General features: G+C 52.5%; 7 protein-coding genes across 7 annotated transcripts; 4 read left to right on the forward strand and 3 right to left on the reverse strand.

The window, feature by feature from the left end:
• Positions 1 to 1,682: 1,682 nt before the first annotated feature.
• NUU61_009312 (putative PP-loop ATPase superfamily protein) lies at positions 1,683 to 2,960 on the forward strand (the record flags this gene model as incomplete). Its single annotated transcript, XM_056659837.1, has 1 exon — positions 1,683 to 2,960. One exon carries the CDS (start codon positions 1,683 to 1,685, stop codon positions 2,958 to 2,960), a length of 1,278 nt encoding a protein of 425 aa, XP_056508130.1.
• Positions 2,961 to 3,617: 657 nt separating this feature from the next.
• On the reverse strand, positions 3,618 to 4,112 carry NUU61_009313 (LYR motif-containing protein; the record flags this gene model as incomplete). Its single annotated transcript, XM_056659838.1, has 1 exon — positions 3,618 to 4,112. One exon carries the CDS (start codon positions 4,110 to 4,112, stop codon positions 3,618 to 3,620), a length of 495 nt encoding a protein of 164 aa, XP_056508131.1.
• Positions 4,113 to 4,675: 563 nt separating this feature from the next.
• Positions 4,676 to 8,009, reverse strand: NUU61_009314 (putative Ras guanyl-nucleotide exchange factor RasGEF; the record flags this gene model as incomplete). The annotated part of the gene is made up of 5 exons (XM_056659839.1): positions 4,676 to 5,251; positions 5,306 to 6,837; positions 7,048 to 7,230; positions 7,342 to 7,666; positions 7,746 to 8,009. 5 exons carry the CDS (start codon positions 8,007 to 8,009, stop codon positions 4,676 to 4,678), a joined length of 2,880 nt encoding a protein of 959 aa, XP_056508132.1.
• A 1,128-nt stretch (positions 8,010 to 9,137) lies between these two features.
• On the reverse strand, positions 9,138 to 9,775 carry NUU61_009315 (zinc finger HIT domain-containing protein; the record flags this gene model as incomplete). Its single annotated transcript, XM_056659840.1, has 2 exons — positions 9,138 to 9,642; positions 9,705 to 9,775. 2 exons carry the CDS (start codon positions 9,773 to 9,775, stop codon positions 9,138 to 9,140), a joined length of 576 nt encoding a protein of 191 aa, XP_056508133.1.
• A 385-nt stretch (positions 9,776 to 10,160) lies between these two features.
• Positions 10,161 to 11,926, forward strand: NUU61_009316 (Zn(II)2Cys6 transcription factor domain-containing protein; the record flags this gene model as incomplete). The annotated part of the gene is made up of 4 exons (XM_056659841.1): positions 10,161 to 10,220; positions 10,286 to 10,801; positions 10,855 to 11,001; positions 11,075 to 11,926. The coding sequence occupies 4 exons, from the start codon at positions 10,161 to 10,163 to the stop codon at positions 11,924 to 11,926; spliced, it is 1,575 nt and encodes a 524-aa protein (XP_056508134.1).
• A 318-nt stretch (positions 11,927 to 12,244) lies between these two features.
• Positions 12,245 to 13,346, forward strand: NUU61_009317 (NifU family protein; the record flags this gene model as incomplete). Its single annotated transcript, XM_056659842.1, has 3 exons — positions 12,245 to 12,526; positions 12,576 to 13,145; positions 13,203 to 13,346. 3 exons carry the CDS (start codon positions 12,245 to 12,247, stop codon positions 13,344 to 13,346), a joined length of 996 nt encoding a protein of 331 aa, XP_056508135.1.
• A 2,507-nt stretch (positions 13,347 to 15,853) lies between these two features.
• Positions 15,854 to 18,497, forward strand: NUU61_009318 (PSP1 family protein; the record flags this gene model as incomplete). Its single annotated transcript, XM_056659843.1, has 3 exons — positions 15,854 to 17,237; positions 17,293 to 17,914; positions 17,975 to 18,497. The coding sequence occupies 3 exons, from the start codon at positions 15,854 to 15,856 to the stop codon at positions 18,495 to 18,497; spliced, it is 2,529 nt and encodes an 842-aa protein (XP_056508136.1).
• Between the last annotated feature and the right edge of the window lie 522 nt (positions 18,498 to 19,019).

A 19,019-nucleotide genomic window follows, 5' to 3' on the forward strand; every position in this document is an offset into this window, starting at 1 on the left:
CTCGTGTCCTACTTCATGTTCTACGTAACGAGCCTAGTTCTCTACCAATCTTTCTATGATCCTCACAGCGAAATGAACCTAGAAGTTGAATGTATTCTTAACTACGGGAGACGTCTTATTGCAGGAACAGTAGATCTATTTTTGATGGCCTTTTGCTCGTCAAGCTAGGAATGGTGAAATGAACCACCGTGCACAAAATACTATTGATCGAAACGAATCATTGAACACAGGGCCTCTATCTGTGGCATCCGTTCACCGGTGATCTCCGCCTGTCATATTGTAGATTGCATTCAATCTTGAAGGAAGATACCTTCCAACCCCGGGGTAGGGTTCGTATGGAAGAATCTGAGTGCTTCTTTGGAAGGGTTTGTCGATCATATATCGTTTGAGCTTCATGGCCACAGGAGCACCGTTCTCGTAAAGGGCGTCTTTTGAGGTCAGCATAGAGTTCAAAGGTTGATAGAGACTCCCTCGTCGACATCGCTGTTCATTGTTGTCTCGCAGGAGGAGGCATCGATGCCCAGAAAGTAAGCGGCGAGACCAGCCTATTGAGGTTTAAGTCAGCATACACAGTAGAAAGGTGAAATTCACGGAATTTAGCTGCTCACTGTTATCTATGATTAAATCGGAATGCTTATAATAATCATGGATCAAAAGGTTAAATAATATTCCTTACCTTCACTCCATCAAGGTCAAAGCCACCATCTAGAACGTAGATCGTGACATCCTCTCCGCCGCTTTCATCGAATCTGTAAAAGGCAGCCTCTGGAGGAGGGCCGAGTTTGTTGTTTGAGACGAATGCGAACTGTTGTTTTTTTATCGTCTGATTTCATCTCCCTTTTCCATAACAAGGGATAGGAAAATTCGTCCTGATCAATAGCAATGCCCGATGTTAGGCATTCCTTTAGGCCATGTCAAATTTTTAGCCATGGCTAGGACCAGAAGATTTGCAAGAACGGATATATATCCAAACTAGTAAAGGAAAAGTCTCGCATACATAGCTAAAGAGCAGACAGTGGGAGAGATTGGGGGAAGAAAATAACAGTAACCCTGGGAAATTTTCTACATCCTTTAGCCTGATAACACATAGGGCCATGGCCAAAGATCAAAGATAGGCCCCCGTTTTATCGCACACCTTATGACCATATTAGGAAGTAACAGAAAACATGTGGATTCTGCGGGGCGGCGAACTTGGTATATAAAATTATCCGTTTTTATTATTCTTGCTAGATCGAATGCTTATACTAGGAGTGTAGGACAGTATGAAATCGGGGTATAATAAAAACCAGTCAAAAAGTAGTATTAGAGGTGTAGGTATAGGTAGAGAGAAGAAGAAAAGTAGGGTAAAGTAAAAGAAATAGAGTAGGGATAAAATCTGTTTTAGCCTTAGGCCACAAACTGCCTCCTCATACTACTGAGAGGTCAAGCGGATACCCCTGACCTGTTTTCTGTGGTTTTTCTTGTATAGTGTTAAAGGATATAGTAGGGATAAAGAAAGCTTAACATAAAAAGGAAATATCACCAACAAATTGAAACCCAGTATCGCTCAAATGAAATAAAAAATCAGCCAAGCCAAAGAAGAGTAGCCTCAGGCTTCATCTGTTGGTTAGCGCACGGACCCCATCGTCCGCGGGGAACAGAAATTCTTTTTTCGTCCCCGCCAACCCCCAACACTGGCAACCATGGCGCCAACTGCATGTTTCAACTGCCAGCAGGCACGGGCTGTGATCATTCGACCCAAGAATCGACACAAGCTCTGCCGTGCCTGTTTCCTAGCGATCTTCGAGACCGAAGTACACGAGACGATCACCGGGACCAATCTCTTCTACCCGGGTGAACGAGTGGCGATTGGCGCCAGCGGCGGGAAGGACAGTACGGTGCTGGCTGCAGTGCTGAAGACGCTCAATGAACGCTATAACTATGGACTCGACCTATGTCTGCTCTCCATCGACGAGGGCATCCGGGGATACCGCGACGACAGTCTGGAAACGGTGAAGCGCAACGCGGTGCAGTACGAGATGCCACTGGAGATCGTGGGATACGGCGAGTTATACGGGTGGACGATGGACCAGGTGGTGGAGCAGGTTGGCAAGAAAGGGAATTGCACCTACTGCGGTGTGTTTCGGCGGCAGGCGCTCGACCGCGGCGCTGCGCGTCTGGGAATTAAGCATGTCGTCACGGGCCACAATGCCGACGACGTCGCCGAGACGGTGATGATGAATCTGCTGCGCGGAGATCTGCCACGGCTGTCTCGTGGCACGAAAATCGTCACTGACTCCGACGCCTCGGACATTAAGCGCAGCAAGCCGCTCAAGTACGCCTACGAGAAGGAGATCGTGCTCTACGCGCACCACCGCCAGCTCGATTATTTCAGCACCGAGTGTATCTACTCCCCCGAAGCCTTCCGTGGTAGTGCCCGCACTCTGATCAAGGACCTGGAGAAGATTCGTCCCAGCTCGATTCTGGATATCGTCAAGAGCGGCGAGGATATGGCTGCTCTTGTACCGCGCAATGTGAGTCAGAACGGGAAGGGGTCTCAGCGAGTTGCTGCCGGTGAAGACGAGGCGACGGGCGGCTGTGGCAGTCAGAATGGTCGGTCTAGCGGCGGTGAAATGGCCGCCATGGAACAGCAGCTGAATGAAAATGAGACGGCCGAGTCGCACGAGACGGAGATTCGCCTCCCGGCGGGGCCTACCTCCCAGAAGCTTCCGAAGGGGGGTAAGGTGATCAAGAAGCAGACTATGGGGCACTGTGAGCGTTGTGGCTATATCTCCAGCCAGCGAATCTGCAAGGCGTGCACGCTTCTGGATGGTCTCAATCGCAATCGTCCCAAGACGGCAATTGAAGTCAGTGTCGGCATGGAAGATGAGGAGAGCAGCACGACGTTGATGCGACAGATGGAGCGCACGCAGCTGACCTCGGCTGAGATGTTAAAAAAAAATGAGGATGAACACGTCTGAAATATCGTGTCTCACATTCACACCCCGTCTTAGCCTTGCATCGTGTGGTGCTCGTGGCACCGTGGCGATATACCGCCACTACATGTCCAGTGCTCGATACCGCGTCCTGCGTACTGTCGGAGCAACACCTGCGTCCTTAGCGGAAAACAAACCCGCAAACTCGAAGCGGCGCATCCAATCCCGCCGACTCCAAGTTGCCTGCACTGACCGGATACCTCGGGGGCAGACCACAGAGGACCGCGCCGGCCACATGAGCCTCGATTGGTGTGGCATGCAGGTGCCTTCAAATACACCCGGGCAGTTACTTGACTGCTATCTAGACGTGAGAATTGAAAAGAAATACCGAATCCACAACCATTCTTTTAGTGTGATAATGGAATGGAGTAGTGTAATGTACATGTATAGAGAGTGATCCAAGAAAATATCCACGAATACAAAAACGCCCATTCCATGAGATATATGCACGGCGAAAGGGCCACATCACAGCCTAGTGCCTCAAGAGACAAAGAAGTAAAAACCCAGCCCCGCGAGAAATGATTGCAATGACTGGCAAGAGGGAAACGACAAGAGACCAGAAGTCACTCGACTCAAGTCCTAGCAACCAAAATCACCCGTCAATTGGGAATCACCCTTCAATCGGAAACACTTTTCAAGAACTCAAGACTCTGTCTTAGGGTTCCCCTCCTCGTCAACAACACCATCCGAATACAACTTGGGCAAATTAAACCCAACCCGCCGCGCCGTCAACCGAATCCGCTCCTCCTCATCGAGACTCATGCCGGGATTGTAGCGCTCCAGCAGACTCGCGTACGAGCGCTGCGCGCGCGCGTACTGCGCCAGCTGTTCGGCTTCTTGGATACGGAGGGTCAGGTCTGCTGGTGTGGTTGGGGTGGAGAAGGAGAGGGCTGGCGATGATGATGCAGCCTCAGAAGAAGACTCAGGAGGAAATGAAGAAGCAGAAGCAGAAGCAGAAGCAGAAGCAGAAGCAGAATATGAGGAAGAGGAGGAGGTCGGGCTGGATTCTTGCGGAGTGCGGAATGTCTGGCGCAGGCGTTGATGCAGTGGGGATGGGGAGGAGAGGTGGCGGCGTGGGAGTTCGCGGAGGAGGGCGCGGTAGGCGGAGCGGGCTTGCAGGATGAGAGGTTCGGCCATTTTGTTTTTTAAAAAAAAATAACAAGAAGAACCAGAGAGAAAGGAAGGCTGTATAGTGCTGGGGCTTGTTCAAGGGTTCGCAGTTGATGGGTTTGTCGCTGCTCGGCATAAACTGTCTCACGTGATCTCTACTCGATGCGCCGCTAGGTCATTAGCGGTGACTATCCATGGATCCATAGATGGATAGCGACCGGGGATGTATAGAAAAGAGCAAGAACTAGGGGGAAAATATTCCTATCAATATGTACCAGTGGTAGAAATACGCTACACATCACTACCACCACACCGGCGGACTCTATGTACAGAAGATCGGAACGGAGCCTTCAAGATGTATGGCTGCTCCAAGCGTCATGTCCGGCCATGAAGGGGAGAAATCAGAGGGGGAAAAAGCAAGCACAACAAGATATATATCAATCATAGAGGCGTATCGACGTGAAGATTGGGTGGATCGTGGCATGTGAGGGGGAAAGAGGTGGAGGGATGTGTGGACGGGACTCGGAGGTTGTGGATGGGAAGAAACCAAGAAGAAATCCCCAAGAGAGGCCGAGAAGACCGAAGAAATTCTAAGCACGGAGCCAGCCGAACTTCCTTCGGCCGGTCTCGCCACCGGTGGCCGGTTCGAGATACAAGCTGCGAGCGTACAAGTCCTGAACAATGAAATCAGTAACCCGATCCAGGTATGGTAGCTTGTATATGAGTGCTAATCTCACCTCTTCGTCTCCTGACATCTTCGCGTCAAGGATCAGTCGCTCTAAGTCGTCGAATCTCTGCGCTTGCGGGTGCGGTGATTTCTGGCTCCGCTGGATGCCGAGAACCACTTCGCCCATCACCTCGAACTTCTTCCAGTTGATGCGGGATTTGTTCTCGCCCACAAAGGTCTTGTTGCCCTCCTCGGCGGAGACCAAATCACGGCGATGCAGGGGCAGGAACGGAATGCGCTCGGAGAACGAGTTCTCCCAGGCAAGCCGGTAAGCGAAGTGGCTTCTCTGCGTGCTCATGAGAATAACCAGACGCATGAACTCTTTTTGTGTTTGGGGTGGGATCAGCTCGCGGGTCTGCGTGAGTCGATGAACCGGGGTGCCGTTGATGGCGGCAATCACAGCACCCAGGGAATTGTAATTGTTTTGGCGGCGAAGTTTCTAAACGAGAATGGTCAGCTGCAGCACAAAAAGAAAATTTACACGGAAGCGTACCGCCGCGACGCCCATGAATTTCTCTAAGGCCTTGGCCCGATGCTTGGGCTTGTCTCTCAACAAAATCATGGTAGCCACGAAGAATGCGAGGTGGTTGAACTGCTTGATCATCCGATTGACGTTCTTGAGGCTTTTGATCTTGTCCTTGTCCACGCCGGAAATGCTCACGTGGCGGACGAGATCGCGAGGTCGGAAGGAGTTGTACATGATCCAGTCGATACGGGTCAGTTCCCGCGCAAACTCCTCCTCGGGCGTCTCCATGAAATACCGCCACTGAATCTTGTTCAACGATGTCCGCGAGGTGAGTTCCAGACGAAGTGACTCTTTCTGGGCCGCCTCGATGGTCAACAAGGTCAATGATTGATTCAGTGTGTTCCCCGGCTTGTCGGTGTTGGAAGAGACGGAGAGCGTCCCCGATAGCCGGGAAGTAGAGTCGTGTGGACCGTCACTTAGATCAAGCGCGCTCATATTGTAGATAGGGTCCTCTTCTTCCTCTTCCTCGTAGCTTGTGCCGGAGAGGAAGGGTACTGGCGAGCTTCGGCCGGAGGTATTGAAGAACGTTTCGGTGAGGGTGGAGTCATCGACGTCGCCATCGTTAAATGCCCAGCCAATATCGTCATCTTCGACATTTGATTCGAGATATGACCCAATTTCCTTGGCGGCAAACATATAGAAGTGGCTCTTTTCGAGTGTAGCGACAAACTCGGCGATTCTCTTGCGAGTTTTGTGGTTGTAAAAGTCGCCAGGGTATTCCGACGCCCACTGTGCCAGAACATTCAGCAGTCTCTGCTGATCAGCCATGCGGGCAAGCTGGTCGGTATTGCTGGTCTCGTTTCGCTCAAACCGGCTGATCAAAGCACCCAAGAGTGTTGCTGGCGCGGCAAACTTGCGGTACAGACACAGGAAGATGGACGCAAATTTCGTGTCCTGCTTCGACATGGGCAACCCTACCAAGCGATCAACGAGCTCATCAAATGACACCCCTGTCTCGGCACTCGCAGTACTCTCAGTGCTGGGCTTGGCTCGGACCATCCCACCCGGGGTCGTATGGTTCTGCCCATCGTCCATTTCGTCCTCCATGTTCAAGAAGCTGTTGAAAGCGTCAGAGCCTCCGCTATCGCGCCACGCAGTGTGCAGCCGCTGCTGACGACTACGTTCCTGATTCGGGGATGCGTCGAGCTGGGGCAAGGGTTTGTCGGAATTTAGACGCGGTTTAAGTGGTGGACTTTTCGGAGGTACCGGGGGATTTGAGTTGCTTCGAGCATATCGTGTTGAACTAGAACCATGCTGTTGCGCCAGGTCGGAGGGATGAGGTTGGTTGGGCGCACGATGGCCGTTCCCCTCAATCTTTCGATCCGAGGCCCTGGTTGTTGGGCCGCCAGCGGCTCCGGTCAGCACGGTGGGATTCTCGGAGTTGGCACGGGCGTGATGCCAGTCGTGAGAGTGGGGCTGAAACGGTTTTGTTGTCTTCGGCGGGGGTGGAGGGGGAAGATGAGGATGGGGATTTGACTGCACGGTGGGCAAAGGAAGATCTGGTGAACAGTCAGTTGTTTTTTTTTTGGGACAAAAGCACCCAAGTGGAGGGCCACGAATTTCTCTGTGTCGATCGGGCCATGACAGAAACAAAGGGTAGCGAACGCTAACGCGCGACCCACCGGGGCCCGCCCACCAAGGGTCAAGGCTCAACCCACAATCCACTTGACCATGTGGCCGAAGAATAGAAATAGAACTAGAACACTCACCGTCGCGGTGGGAAATCACTGCCCGTAACACCAACGCAATACACATTCGCTGGGTTCGGGGTGAATCACTCGAGGTTTGATAGATCGTGTAGCGTCCGTGAACCGGCTCCATTTCGCTATCCGGGCGCAGGTCGCATTTGCAGGCAACCAACAAGAATGGCAAGGTGGACGTAGCCAGAGAGTCTGGATATTAGCAGAAAAAAAATATTAGCCCTTATCGAATATCCCGAGGGATTTTTCGAGCAGTGTCCGCAAAACACTAGCACATAGAGTCTTTAGATACGGTCGACACACCTAAGATAGCCGTCGTCTCAGCAAGCTTGTCCGGGGTAGTTGCATCGTGCAGCACCATCACTCCATCAATTTTCGGGGCCGGAGTGTCGCGGTTTTTCCGCGGCCATATAATCTTCGTGTCGTGATCGAACGCAACCTCCTTCAAATCAACCTCCAGCAAGCGAACAATGTAGACCGAGCCATCGAGCGACATCTTCTTCTTGTTGGAGAACGAGGCAGGCGTGGTTTTCATGTCCAAGGCACATTTGACAAAGCTGCTCTTGCCCGCATTCTCTTCACCAACCACGGCGATGGTGACTTCGGGGGTGACGACTTTCAACGATTCCTGCCGGGTCATGCCAATCAGTGATCTGGTCATCTGGCCAAGTTCCAATGGTGAAATTCCCGGTACATCCATGACATACCTCATCGCCCGTTCGCCGAGACCGGGCTCGCCTGGAAGTGTCCTCGCTCGCTGCCCCTTCATCCTCCTCGACCAAGGTGTGCCCGACTTTCGGTCCAGTCCCCGACTTCCGTCCGGCATCCAGTTTGGGTACACCACCGACGGGGGCCGAAGATGTCCAGCTTCCCATGTCCGGCCGCTGGGGCGCTGTCGGAGTCGCCGCCGCAGACATTGCCGGGGCTTTGTCGCTCGATTCTCCGTCTCGCCGGGGCTGCTGTGAGGCCATAGTGGGGGCCGTCGGGGAAAGAGATAAAGACGGTGTCGAGCCAACAAGATGCGACCGCGGAGGATCTGCTTACTGCGAGAGTCTAGAGAACCGGTACTGCAGTGTATCCATTGTTGCCTGGGGTTGAATTCAACGGTGGAGTGAGGCTGCCATCAGGGGAGTCGATCACAGGAGGCGGTATATGGACGATGCACCAAGAACTGTAGAGTCTCTCTCACTTTGTATCCGAAGGAATTAGCCAATTCCGCGGGCAGACCTTAGGCAGAATTTAGGCGGGACACATACCTGAGATACTCCCAAGAACACGGAATACACTACAACCCACCACTGTGGATCGACCGTTCAATAAATAGTAGACCGGAGGAAAAAAAAAAGGAGAGAGGATGTCGAGTCGATAGAGAGTTGAAGGAATCTTGAATTGTAGTTGATCCACCGGGGGGGGTTTTTTTTCTCACGGGAGGTTCGGGGCATCTCATTGGAGTCGGCTGGGAGGCCCGTTCTCTCAGCTCTGAGACTACCTGGAGGTTCACTTCGCCTGGACAGAGAGCTCTGTACACTCTCAGCTGAACTCGACACATGGCATATTCTACCAGGTCCACTATGGATCGGTGGCGACGCCCCTGAAGGAATCCCCTATAGTTTCCGAGGTATAGTAGATGCTGGGATTTCTACTGACAGGCCTAGTGATGCAGGGGACAGGTTGCTATCTGCAGTGCCTGCATACCCGGTGTTGGTCTATGTACTGATTCATAGTCCAGCCAAAGTGCATCCTCACACTAGTTTGAGAGAACTTGAGATCCAATTTTTGAGCCAATCCAGGGCATTATGGTCTGTCAAGTTCTAGTCTTAGTCTTGCTAGTCTCCAGTCTGAATGCCGAGGTGTGTTGGCTGGGTACGCTAACGAGACTAACCCACCCGTGCCAAACTGACGGTGTGTGGTCTTGGCCATGTCTAGGGGCGGGACAAAGGATCTTCTAACTAGGGACACGCGATCAGCATGGGAATATCCATACTACCCACATGAGCATGCAGGGTTATGGAGGCAAGCTGTGTACCTGCTGTGGGCAATCGAATCCTCTCCAATCAAGGCCTTCAATGGTGGTGTTTGTGATGCACTATAAGGGAGAATTATATCATTCCCTGTGACTGGCCAGCATGTCCGTCGTGGACCAAAGCCAGAAATTGCATGAATCCCTCTGCGACTGGTCCAGTCTCAATGCCATCGTCGCAGCTCTGCCTCAGCTTGCGAACCTTCCCCAGCCCACGATTGAACCCCTTTTCAGCTGTCCACTGGCCCCGGCTGCGACGGGAAGGACCTTTGCCTCCTCGGCCATGTGGTCTTCCTCGTGTTGCTGGTGTGTGCCATTCCACCCACTGATCTGCCAGGGTTGCGCGGTATATCTCCTGTAACTCATGACGGAGCTGTGGGTGGCGGTCAAGAAAGTCTTTGATTTGTGGAGATGCTGCTACTGCTGCAGCATTGAGCTCTTTTCTTTGGTTGTCGGTTGCAGTTTTGTCCTGATTTTGTGATGGATTGGCTTCGACGGTTGGAGATGGGTCTGCTGGTTCCTGGGTTGTCGGTGCCTTGGGGGCACAATAGATCTTATGAGACTGGGTGCATGCGAGGGAGCAACTGCCTCAAAGATATTTAGTCACTGGCTGCAAATTTGCAAGCATGGAGGTATGATCAGGTACCTCATCAGTCCGCATGTCGGACACCGATATTTTGACGACTCTGTAGAGCAGACTTCACAGGAGCCGGGCATGGTGTAAAAACACTCGGACAAAGCATGAGGTAGTCTGGCAGTCAGACCCTCCTCATATGAGCCCGGTCGGCACTGTGTTGTGTCGCGGGAGGATAAGGAAAGTAGGAAAATAATGAGTGTTGCCTCAGGTCTCAATCACCCCATTTCCCTTTACAGCTAAGCCGTGACAAGCTCACGTGATATTGACGTTGCAACCTTAAATGACGGCAGACAGCCTTGCATGCCTCATCTCGTGTGTCTGTGTACTTGACATTCACCAGGTGGAGAATGTTGATGTCGTCGATTTCAACATAGAGGTGCTGTTACATATGGGAGCCACTGACCAACTTGAGCTCCCATTCCATGGGGTTGCCCAATCCAAGTGATAAACCCCCACACCTTCACCATGGGCGGAGCACCGTATAGGTCAAAAGGATGCAATACATGCCGCCGGCGGAAAGTAAAGGTAGACAATCCCAAGTTGAGTCCAATGGCCCTTGGCCGGAATATCGAGTCCTAACCCTTGTCTAGTGCGACGAGACCAAGCCCGAATGTCTGAGGTGCATTAAAAACGGCCACGCTTGCGCCGGATACGAGCGAAACCGAGTGTTTATTCACAACTCTGCCGAGACAAGGACTGTTGTTCGGCGGCCCCGAGAATCTACCAGGGGAAAAGGTGCACGCGCACCTGACACGGACCCCGATATTCCTCGATTTGATGTCAATGCTGGAATTCGCACTCAGTTTGTCGCCAACTTCCTTGACCTGTTTACGCCATCAACCAAAGTCCGTGATGGAAAGGATCAAGCAAGCATCCATTTGCAAGACACGTTTCCTGAGTTCATCGGAGGCAGTGTCGTCCTCGATAAAGCAGTCACAGCTCTTGGCTCGGCCTTCTTGGCTAAGCGACAACAGGATTATCATCTGCTACAGTACAGTACACGGCTTTATGGGGAAGCCCTGCAGATTGTACATAACCGGATTCGCATGGGTCGAAAATGCGGCCAGGACTCGCTATTCGCCACGGTGATCTTCCAATTGTACGAGGTATGGCCAGCCTTGCCCTTCCCCTCCTTATTTCAAATAGACACTAACGATAGAATCAGTTGATCAATTGCTCGCCCCTGGGGTTTCGCGGATGGCTGGCTCACATACAGGGGAGCAACGCCATTCTCGCTCAATACGAATCTCCCGGCCCGCCCAGCATGATGGAGCATCTATTCCGTCGCCAGCTCAAATTCGTGACGGTAAGCCACACAGCAATTCCAGCCTCATACAAACTACCCTGAAATATCTGGCTACTGACTGCAATAATATCAGATATGTGATGCCGTTGGAATGCGCAAATCGGCATATAGCTATAGTTCTTTCTGGCAAAATCCGCCTAAGAACGAACCCTGGCGCGAACCGGTGGATGGCATTCTCGACGCATTAATTGAGTGCTCGGCTGTCATGGAACAAGTGGATTACCTCCTTCAACAGGGAAACTCGGACTCAGAGCATGACAAACAAGCCGGGGAGCAATTGCTCGGTTCTTGCTTGTCGTTGAGGGATCGACTCGACGCCGGGTTCTGCGAGATGCAGAGAAGGCTAGGTACCCCGTGGTCATCGTCATCTCAGCCTCCCTTTTGGAGCACGCTGGATCCCTCCATCCCCCAGTACCTATTCCCAGACACGATTGAATACCCGTCTCTGACGTGCGCGGATTCGCATTTACTTTACTGGACTACCTTCATTCTCCTCTACCCGTTGATCGATCAGTTGCTCCAGTTTCTCGAGCGATCCCATCGTGACGTCTCATTCACGCTGTTCAGTGTCCCGTCATCTGCACCGAGAGATGGCTCGCCTGGCGCATGGAACACAGATCTTTCTGATGATCTCCTCGCCGTGGCTGATCACTACGCGAACCATATTTGCCGCTCCGCCAAGTATTTGGTCCAGCCCGAAACAAAGGCAATGGGTGCGCAACTCCTGTTGGCCCCGTTCAGTCAGGCCACTCAATTCTATCACAGCCAGGCCGCCATTGATAAACACCGGTGGTGCCAAGCTGTATTCATGCTTCTTCCACAGCTGGGATTTGGCATCGCGCCATTTCTCAAGGACATGATCTGGCCCAGGTATGAAGCATCTACGCCCAAGAAGCTTCCGTCTCTAGAAGTGGAGGCCGGCTAGAGCCTGTCACTTTGATATTACCCGCACTCATGAGTGACGAAAAATATTATCAGCACACGAAGAATTCCTAGTATATAGCAACATCCCATATAATGAACTCTAGTCCAATCACTTTCTCCGAAAGTCGGCAGTAAAAGATGAAAACACCTCCCTTCTCATTGGCCAGCGTACACTCTGGGTTTGTCATTCGAGGACGGTCTCTCACGTGATATGACATTACATCAGAGCGCGGAGAAACCTGCGCCTCTTCTACGTTCTTTCATAAACAGATCCCCCATTGCATCTTTTGCCTGTTGTTGAGGAACTTTATAACAAACCATGTCACTGGTCTCAGTATCGACAACAATGTTTCGGCGTGCTCTCCTCGGCACCCGGTTGGCTAGACCGACGGCCGAGTGCCACCGAACCTTCAAACCGGCGTTCGCATCCAGGAGTGTATCCAGTTCTGCTCGATTGTCCACCCTCACAGCGTCCGAGACTCGTCGCCGACCAACGGTCCAACCATACCAGCAGCCTGTGGCCCAGTCTCGGGTCAACGGCCTGTCTCCAACGACCAAGCGCACGATTTTCATCCAGACTGAGAATACCCCCAACCCAGATGTAAGTGCTGGCTCATTATCTCTTGTTTGAGGGTTGCACCGCACCAAAGCTCACATTTGGTTTCTTCGACTCCTTCCAGGCCTTGAAATTCATCCCCAACCACCCCGTCCTCCCCGAGGATTTTCCGACTACCTTCCTGGAGTACCTCTCCCCTCGGTCGACGTTGGCACCTCCGCATCCGTCTCCCTTAGCCGCTAAACTGCTTGATGTCGAAGGTGTCACATCTGTCTTCTACGGGTCAGACTTTATTACCGTGACCAAGGCCAGCGATGCGCAGTGGGCGCACATTAAGCCCGAGGTTTTCAGCATCATCACCCAGGCCGTGACTTCGGGTGAGACCATCGTGACGACCGTCGAGAGTGCTGGCGCAGATGCTGCGCAGGAAGGTGGCGGTGAGGAGTCGTTGGTGTATGATGAGGAGGACGATGAGGTTGTCGGGATGATCAAAGAGCTCCTGGAGACGCGCATCCGGCCTGCCATCCAGGAAGACGGCGGTGATATTGAGCTGCGTGGTTTTGAGAATGGCATTGTCCTGCTCAAGCTGCGCGGCGCCTGTCGTACCTGCGATTCCAGCACCGTGACTCTCAAGAATGGGATCGAGTCGATGCTGATGCACTATGTGAGTACTTTCTTTCTGTGCTCTCTAAGTGAGCGCCACTAATCAAGTGAATTGTAGATCGAGGAAGTCAAGGGCGTGGAACAGGTCATGGACCAGGAAGAAGAGATCTCCATGCACGAATTCGCCCGGTTCGAGCAGAAGTTGCGCCAACAGAAAGGGCCGGAGGCCACTGCCGGAAGTCCATTGGACAGTGCCCCGTAAATACTTTTGTCAAATTGGATATGTCATGCACATGCTGTATATTAATTTTATTACCGGACCAATACTAGATAGACCCTTTGTTTGGCGCTGTTCATTGTAGAATAAAACCAACTCTGGGTGTGATGTCATGCACTTGGTTAAGGTTGAATCCATGGAATACGGCCGAGACTATTGCCCAGCACCGAGTCCTTTCCCTCGATGACCGTTGGTATCTTGTGCAAGGTGCTTTCGAATGGTGTGGCTTGAGTTTCATGCGGCTCGGGCAACATCACCGACGTCAACACCGTCGAGGCCAACCGGGCAGATTGGCCCACACATTCATCTCGACCGCGATGGACTGTCCACCACATATGCATACCATATGGGATGGTTCGTTCGTGTGGGGTGGCGCATGGCCCGCAAAATGACAGGGAATAGACGCGGATGTCCGGACAGCCCGCTAATTCGCCTGTGAGGCCCTTGATCGAGGAGCAAAAAATGCCCTTCTTTTTTCTGCTCTGTTCCACTCTCATTGTTTCCCGAGGGTTTCCGACCGTTGGGATTAGGCTAGATGGCTTTTTTTTGCTTGTGTCGAGGCCAAGCCACGTAACGTGGCCAAGACTCGAGTCTACCAGAGGGGGCCTCGGGGTGAGATAGAGAAAACAAGAAACAAGAAACAAGAAAAAGAAAGGAAAAGAAAAGAAAAAAAAGGCGGGGTCTGCAGCTCCCCCCGCAGAAGAGAGAAGATCGATCTGCCTGGGCGCCTGGGAGCCTTGGAGCCTGGGGAAATGAACCTTGGGAAGCCTATCGGGGAGCTTTCCCCACTATACAATTTTTGTCTTTTGATCAAGTGTCACTTGATTTCTTCAGTGACGTGGTGACGTTGATATCGGGAGTGTGTGACTTGGACCGTGCGATACATTATGACTATGATTTTATTTTTTCTATTGTCTTCTGTACGCTGACAGGGGCTGCATGCACTTGTCCTGTCGCTTCGCAACCCAGTCAGAACCCTCGAAGATCGACCCCCCGCACGGCCCAGACGACTATGGTATACCGAGTATACTCTTCGTCCTTCGTGCTGAAGAGCTCAATTCCGTGAATATAGGAGTACCTAGGATGCCTATAATTAATTAAATCATAAAACATCATACATTCAAATACTCTATTTATTTCTAATTCTATTACTCTATCACTATCCTCTTATTTCTCTGTAATTCCACTGTGCCACGGGCGCCGTGGTCCGTGTCCCCTGAACATCATTTCGGGGCAACGTTGCCAGATCCGTCCCCCCCCAGTTACCCCAGTGTCTCCGTCACCCCCCCGCCCTGCAACCCCCCTCAACTCCCTCAACTCTCATTGCTTTCCTCTCTTCTCTCTTCTCTATCATCTTCTCTTCTTTTTCATCCTTTTCTAGTTGACCCATGATGCGCCGCCCTTAAGGGGATCCCATCGGTGCCCGCTTGCTCAACGTCATCCGTGGTCACGCTACGAGCTTCTCCCGAGCGCATTTCCGTTCCACGCGACCGATCCTCGATAGACAAGATCAGAATCCAACAGCGCGAGAACTCGAAGAAGAACCCACCTTAGCTGATTTTTCTGTTCTTGCCCTTTCTCTGTTCCCCTTTTCCCTTTTTTTTTTTTTTATTTCATTCATCGCCCACCCAGACTCAGCTGGAACAGCTTGTTCGAGCTCCGGTCGCTTTGCGCTTTTCACCTTTCAACTTGTCACTCTCGATCCAAGAAGCCTGGTCGCTTCGGGACTGCGATTTCTCACGAGACCCACGATCCCAGTGCGCGCTTGTTTCGAATAGAGATTTGAACTTGATAAAACAAAAGTTCCATTAGAGTGGTGAGTCGCGCATATCTCGTTGTCCTGCCCAGCTCTCCCTGAATGCGACAGCTCGCTCATCTCACCCTGGAAATTGCTACTTAGACACGATTACGATAACACGGCTGCTTCTTTTTTCTGTCTCCCTTCGTTTGATACTCTGACTCGGGTGATATTGACCTGGGTTACTGCTGTGCACTCGGATTAGACGGTATGTGCTGGTGTCTGTTGTCGCGTTCCTTGCATATCGGGCACGGTGTCTTTATGACCTTGGCTTTGGCCAGCTTTCCCCACATGAAGTCATATTTGGAGATGGAAGAGCTCCAGGGCTACCCGCGAGGAGACATCCCCGCTTTGTCATGCCATCCACCACGTGCTCACCCTTTCTTTCGTGCGACGTGAAGTGTGTTGCGAGACTAACTTGCTTTCCAGCTATCGCTGAACATACCGCGCATCACCCACCCTCCATCAGATACTCGAGCTTGAGGAACAAAGACTGGTGCTTTGTCGCGTGTCTTCACTCAGCTCAATCTCAAGGCGTCTGGATAGTACAGTGTCTTCGTTTGTGCGACAGAAAAAGTACAGGTAAGTCAAATATCTGCGCTGCCTAGCTCCATGGTGATCCATTGCTGGAGCCTTTTTGCTGCTTTCATCCCATTGCGACAGGACTAACACCAGATCAGTTCGTTAAGAAATCATGGCTGCGCCGACCAATAAACTGGGTCTGGCCCAGTCGATCACTCCACCTGTATGTGGAACAACCGCATCCGCCAGACTCGAGAAGACTCACCCCGGTGTACGCCGCTCTACTCCTGACTCAGAAGCCCTGGCTTCTTCCGACGATGACGGAGAGCATGTGGCCCCAACCCAGACTACTGCCCCGCCATCTAAGCCAGCGCGTCGGACATCGTGGTTGAATGAGGTGCCGCTCTCTGCACAGCGCAAGCATTCGCTGCCTGGGGGACCCCTCTCCTCTGCCCCGTCGAATCCGGCCAGCCCTTCGAGTGACCAGGCCCCATGGGCCACAAACCCGAGCCCCGGACTCGCCGGTTCTTTTAACTGGAACCAAGCTGGGGGGAGCTCTTTTCCCTGGGGGACGGGCATCTGGAACACTGAATCCCGCAAAGAGCCGCCATCTCGGTTGTCCGAAATCGTGCCTTCCCCAACTATGCCAAACCCCCCACCTACTAGCGGCAACCTGGGAGACGAAATGTTAAGCCCGATAACTCGCACGATTTCGGGTGAATCGGCCATTCCGTTCTCCATTCCGCTGCATCCCACCCCCAAGACCTATCGTTCTCAGTCATATTCCGTCGGTCAGATGGACCCCGAGTATCTGGGTTTGGTGGCTAACAAGTCCGGGACTAGCGCATCATACTCGGGCGGTCGTTCTCGAGGCCCGGGCCAAATGTCTGCTGTTCAGCCGCGTTCGTCTCGACCAAGTGTGCTTGGCGAGCTGGGACACGATCCGGCGATGCTCGACCGGGTCCGAGAAGATGACGATGGAGATGACGCCCCGGACGGCTCGGACGATATCAACTACTCCGCAAGCCAGGCCCGAACGATCGAGCAACTCGCGCGAGAGAATGCCCTCCTGCGACAAGCAGCGGCAGGTCATATGGATAATCGATTCCGTGATCGTTCGTCGTCGTCTGCGTCCATTGGTGGGGGTGTTCATTCATTGCACCGTATTCGTGGCGGTGTTCCTGAGGAAGACATTGCCCCAGAGGACCCGGGAGAGCTTCGCGACATTCAGGGATACAGCAACATGCACAGCAACACCAGAAGACGGTTTTCTGAGCATTCGGCCAATCTCGAGCAGCAGCTCTCTTCCTTTGCTCCGCCTCTAGAGAACAGAGCATTGGAGAATGTTCGCAAGGCTCATTGGCAGACCTCGCTGGGCTTTGGAAGCATGGCCGACATTCCGCAAAGCCGCCGTCACTCGTTCGCCGATATCCCCATGCGTCATGCTTCCATCGGTTCGGTTGACTCGCATGCGACAGCCACCCCTCGGGCTAGTCTCGCACCAGATCGTGAAGACTATGGGTCCATTAATGACTTTTCCAACCCAGCAATGCAGCGTATGTATCTTTTGTTGTTTCAAAACAGACTCCATACTGACTAGCACCTCTGCAGAATCTTATTACTCCCGCGACCAGACCTTGCGTAATGATGGGTCCTCGGGAATTCCGGCGGCCCTCAACCAGTACTCGCTATCGGCTGCCTTTGGTCGTCAACCCTCGGCCCTTTCGCATGGCCACCAGAACCAGCTTCTCTACATCGTCACGTTCAAGTGCCACCGTGCCGATGTATTTTACATTCAAGAAGACACTGGCCTCCAGGTGAAGGCCGGCGATCTGGTCATTGTTGAGGCTGACCGAGGCACGGACCTGGGAACCGTTCAACATGCAAATGTCTCGCTTCAGAAAGCGCGGGAGCTGAAGCAGCAGTACGCGGAAGAACATTACAAATGGCTCATGATGTTCTCCCGGCAGGGTCAACTCGAGGGCTCCAATGTGCCCAACCCCGGTCTGGGTAGTCGGAGTGCCACGGGAGGCATGGGTCCTCATGCCCCGCATGGCGTGCAGGACACTTCCACGGACATCAAACCAAAGCTTATCAAGCGCTTGGCCCAGAACCATGAGATTTTGACTCTGAGAGACAAGGAAGGAAACGAAGCGAAGGCCAAGCGTGTCTGCCAGCAAAAGGTTGTCGAGCACCGCCTGAACATGGAAATCCTCGACGCCGAGTTCCAAATGTGAGTAACCATCTAGCATTTCACCTCATCCTAGGCTCATTCATTGACCTTGTTGTACAGGGACTGGAAAAAGCTCACGTTCTACTACTTCGCGGATTCCTATATCAACTTCAACTCCCTGGTCACCGACCTGTTCAAGATCTACAAGACAAGGATCTGGATGTCGGCCATAAACCCAGCCTCGTTTGTCACGCCACCGGGGCCTGGTCTGCAGGGCCCTGGTGCGATGCCTAACCCCCTCTACGGGCCGGATACAAACACCGATCGCCGTCACCAGCACGATGGCAGAGCCTATGGCGGATCGCGGGAGGCTGTCGATGCGACCCGCGATGGAATTCCAAACCCCGCCATGCTCCGCACTGCCTTTGCGGATTCGTATCAGCCATTCGCCCAACCTCCTCGCCAGCACGACGAAATTCAGGCCGACCCCTTCGGCCCCTACTCCCCCAGCAGCTATGGTCCGCTCGACTCGGGCTACGCCGACTATCAGGCGAGCAGTGCCGGCTCCAGCGGGGCAGCCCGCATGCACCCAGCGCAGGGCGAATGGGTTGGCCGGTTCCAGGGCTTGTCTCTTAACTCCTGATCTTGTTTATGCAAGCCCGTTCTGGCCCCTTGTACAATTCGGTTATTTCTGCGACCCTCTTGTTTCGAGAGTACTTCTTTCCTCTTATTGTTTCTTTTTCTTCCTTTTCTGCTTTTAACTCCCACCCGTGGGTGAAAGATCCATGCCCCCTAGACTTGTTTGACCTCGATGCGTTTCTTGCCTTTTGTTTTCTCTCCGGATTCTCTGGATATGGCGGGTTCTGCTTTTCTCAAAGAATGCTTCTCTGGGTTTGTGGTTGTGGGTTACGTCTTTTCTCATCTTCCGTATCTGCTTTTCTCTTATTTTTTTTCCTTTCCTGCCCTTGTACTACTCTGTTCACTGTTAGATTATTCATACCCTGGGCTGTACTGGACCCCTCCCCCACGCAGTCGCTACCACCGGACTCTAATAGACTTGATGATTTTGCGCTGGATTTATTGTCTGCATTTTTTTCTCCTGCTGTTTACTTTGTCTATGGGTTTTTTTTTTTACCCCACACATTCTCTTTTGTTGTTGGTGATG

The sequence above is a fragment of the Penicillium alfredii genome, assembly GCF_028826965.1.
Source record: "Penicillium alfredii strain IBT 34128 chromosome Unknown utg000011l_segment0_segment0, whole genome shotgun sequence".
Taxonomy (NCBI): Eukaryota; Fungi; Ascomycota; class Eurotiomycetes; order Eurotiales; family Aspergillaceae; genus Penicillium; species Penicillium alfredii.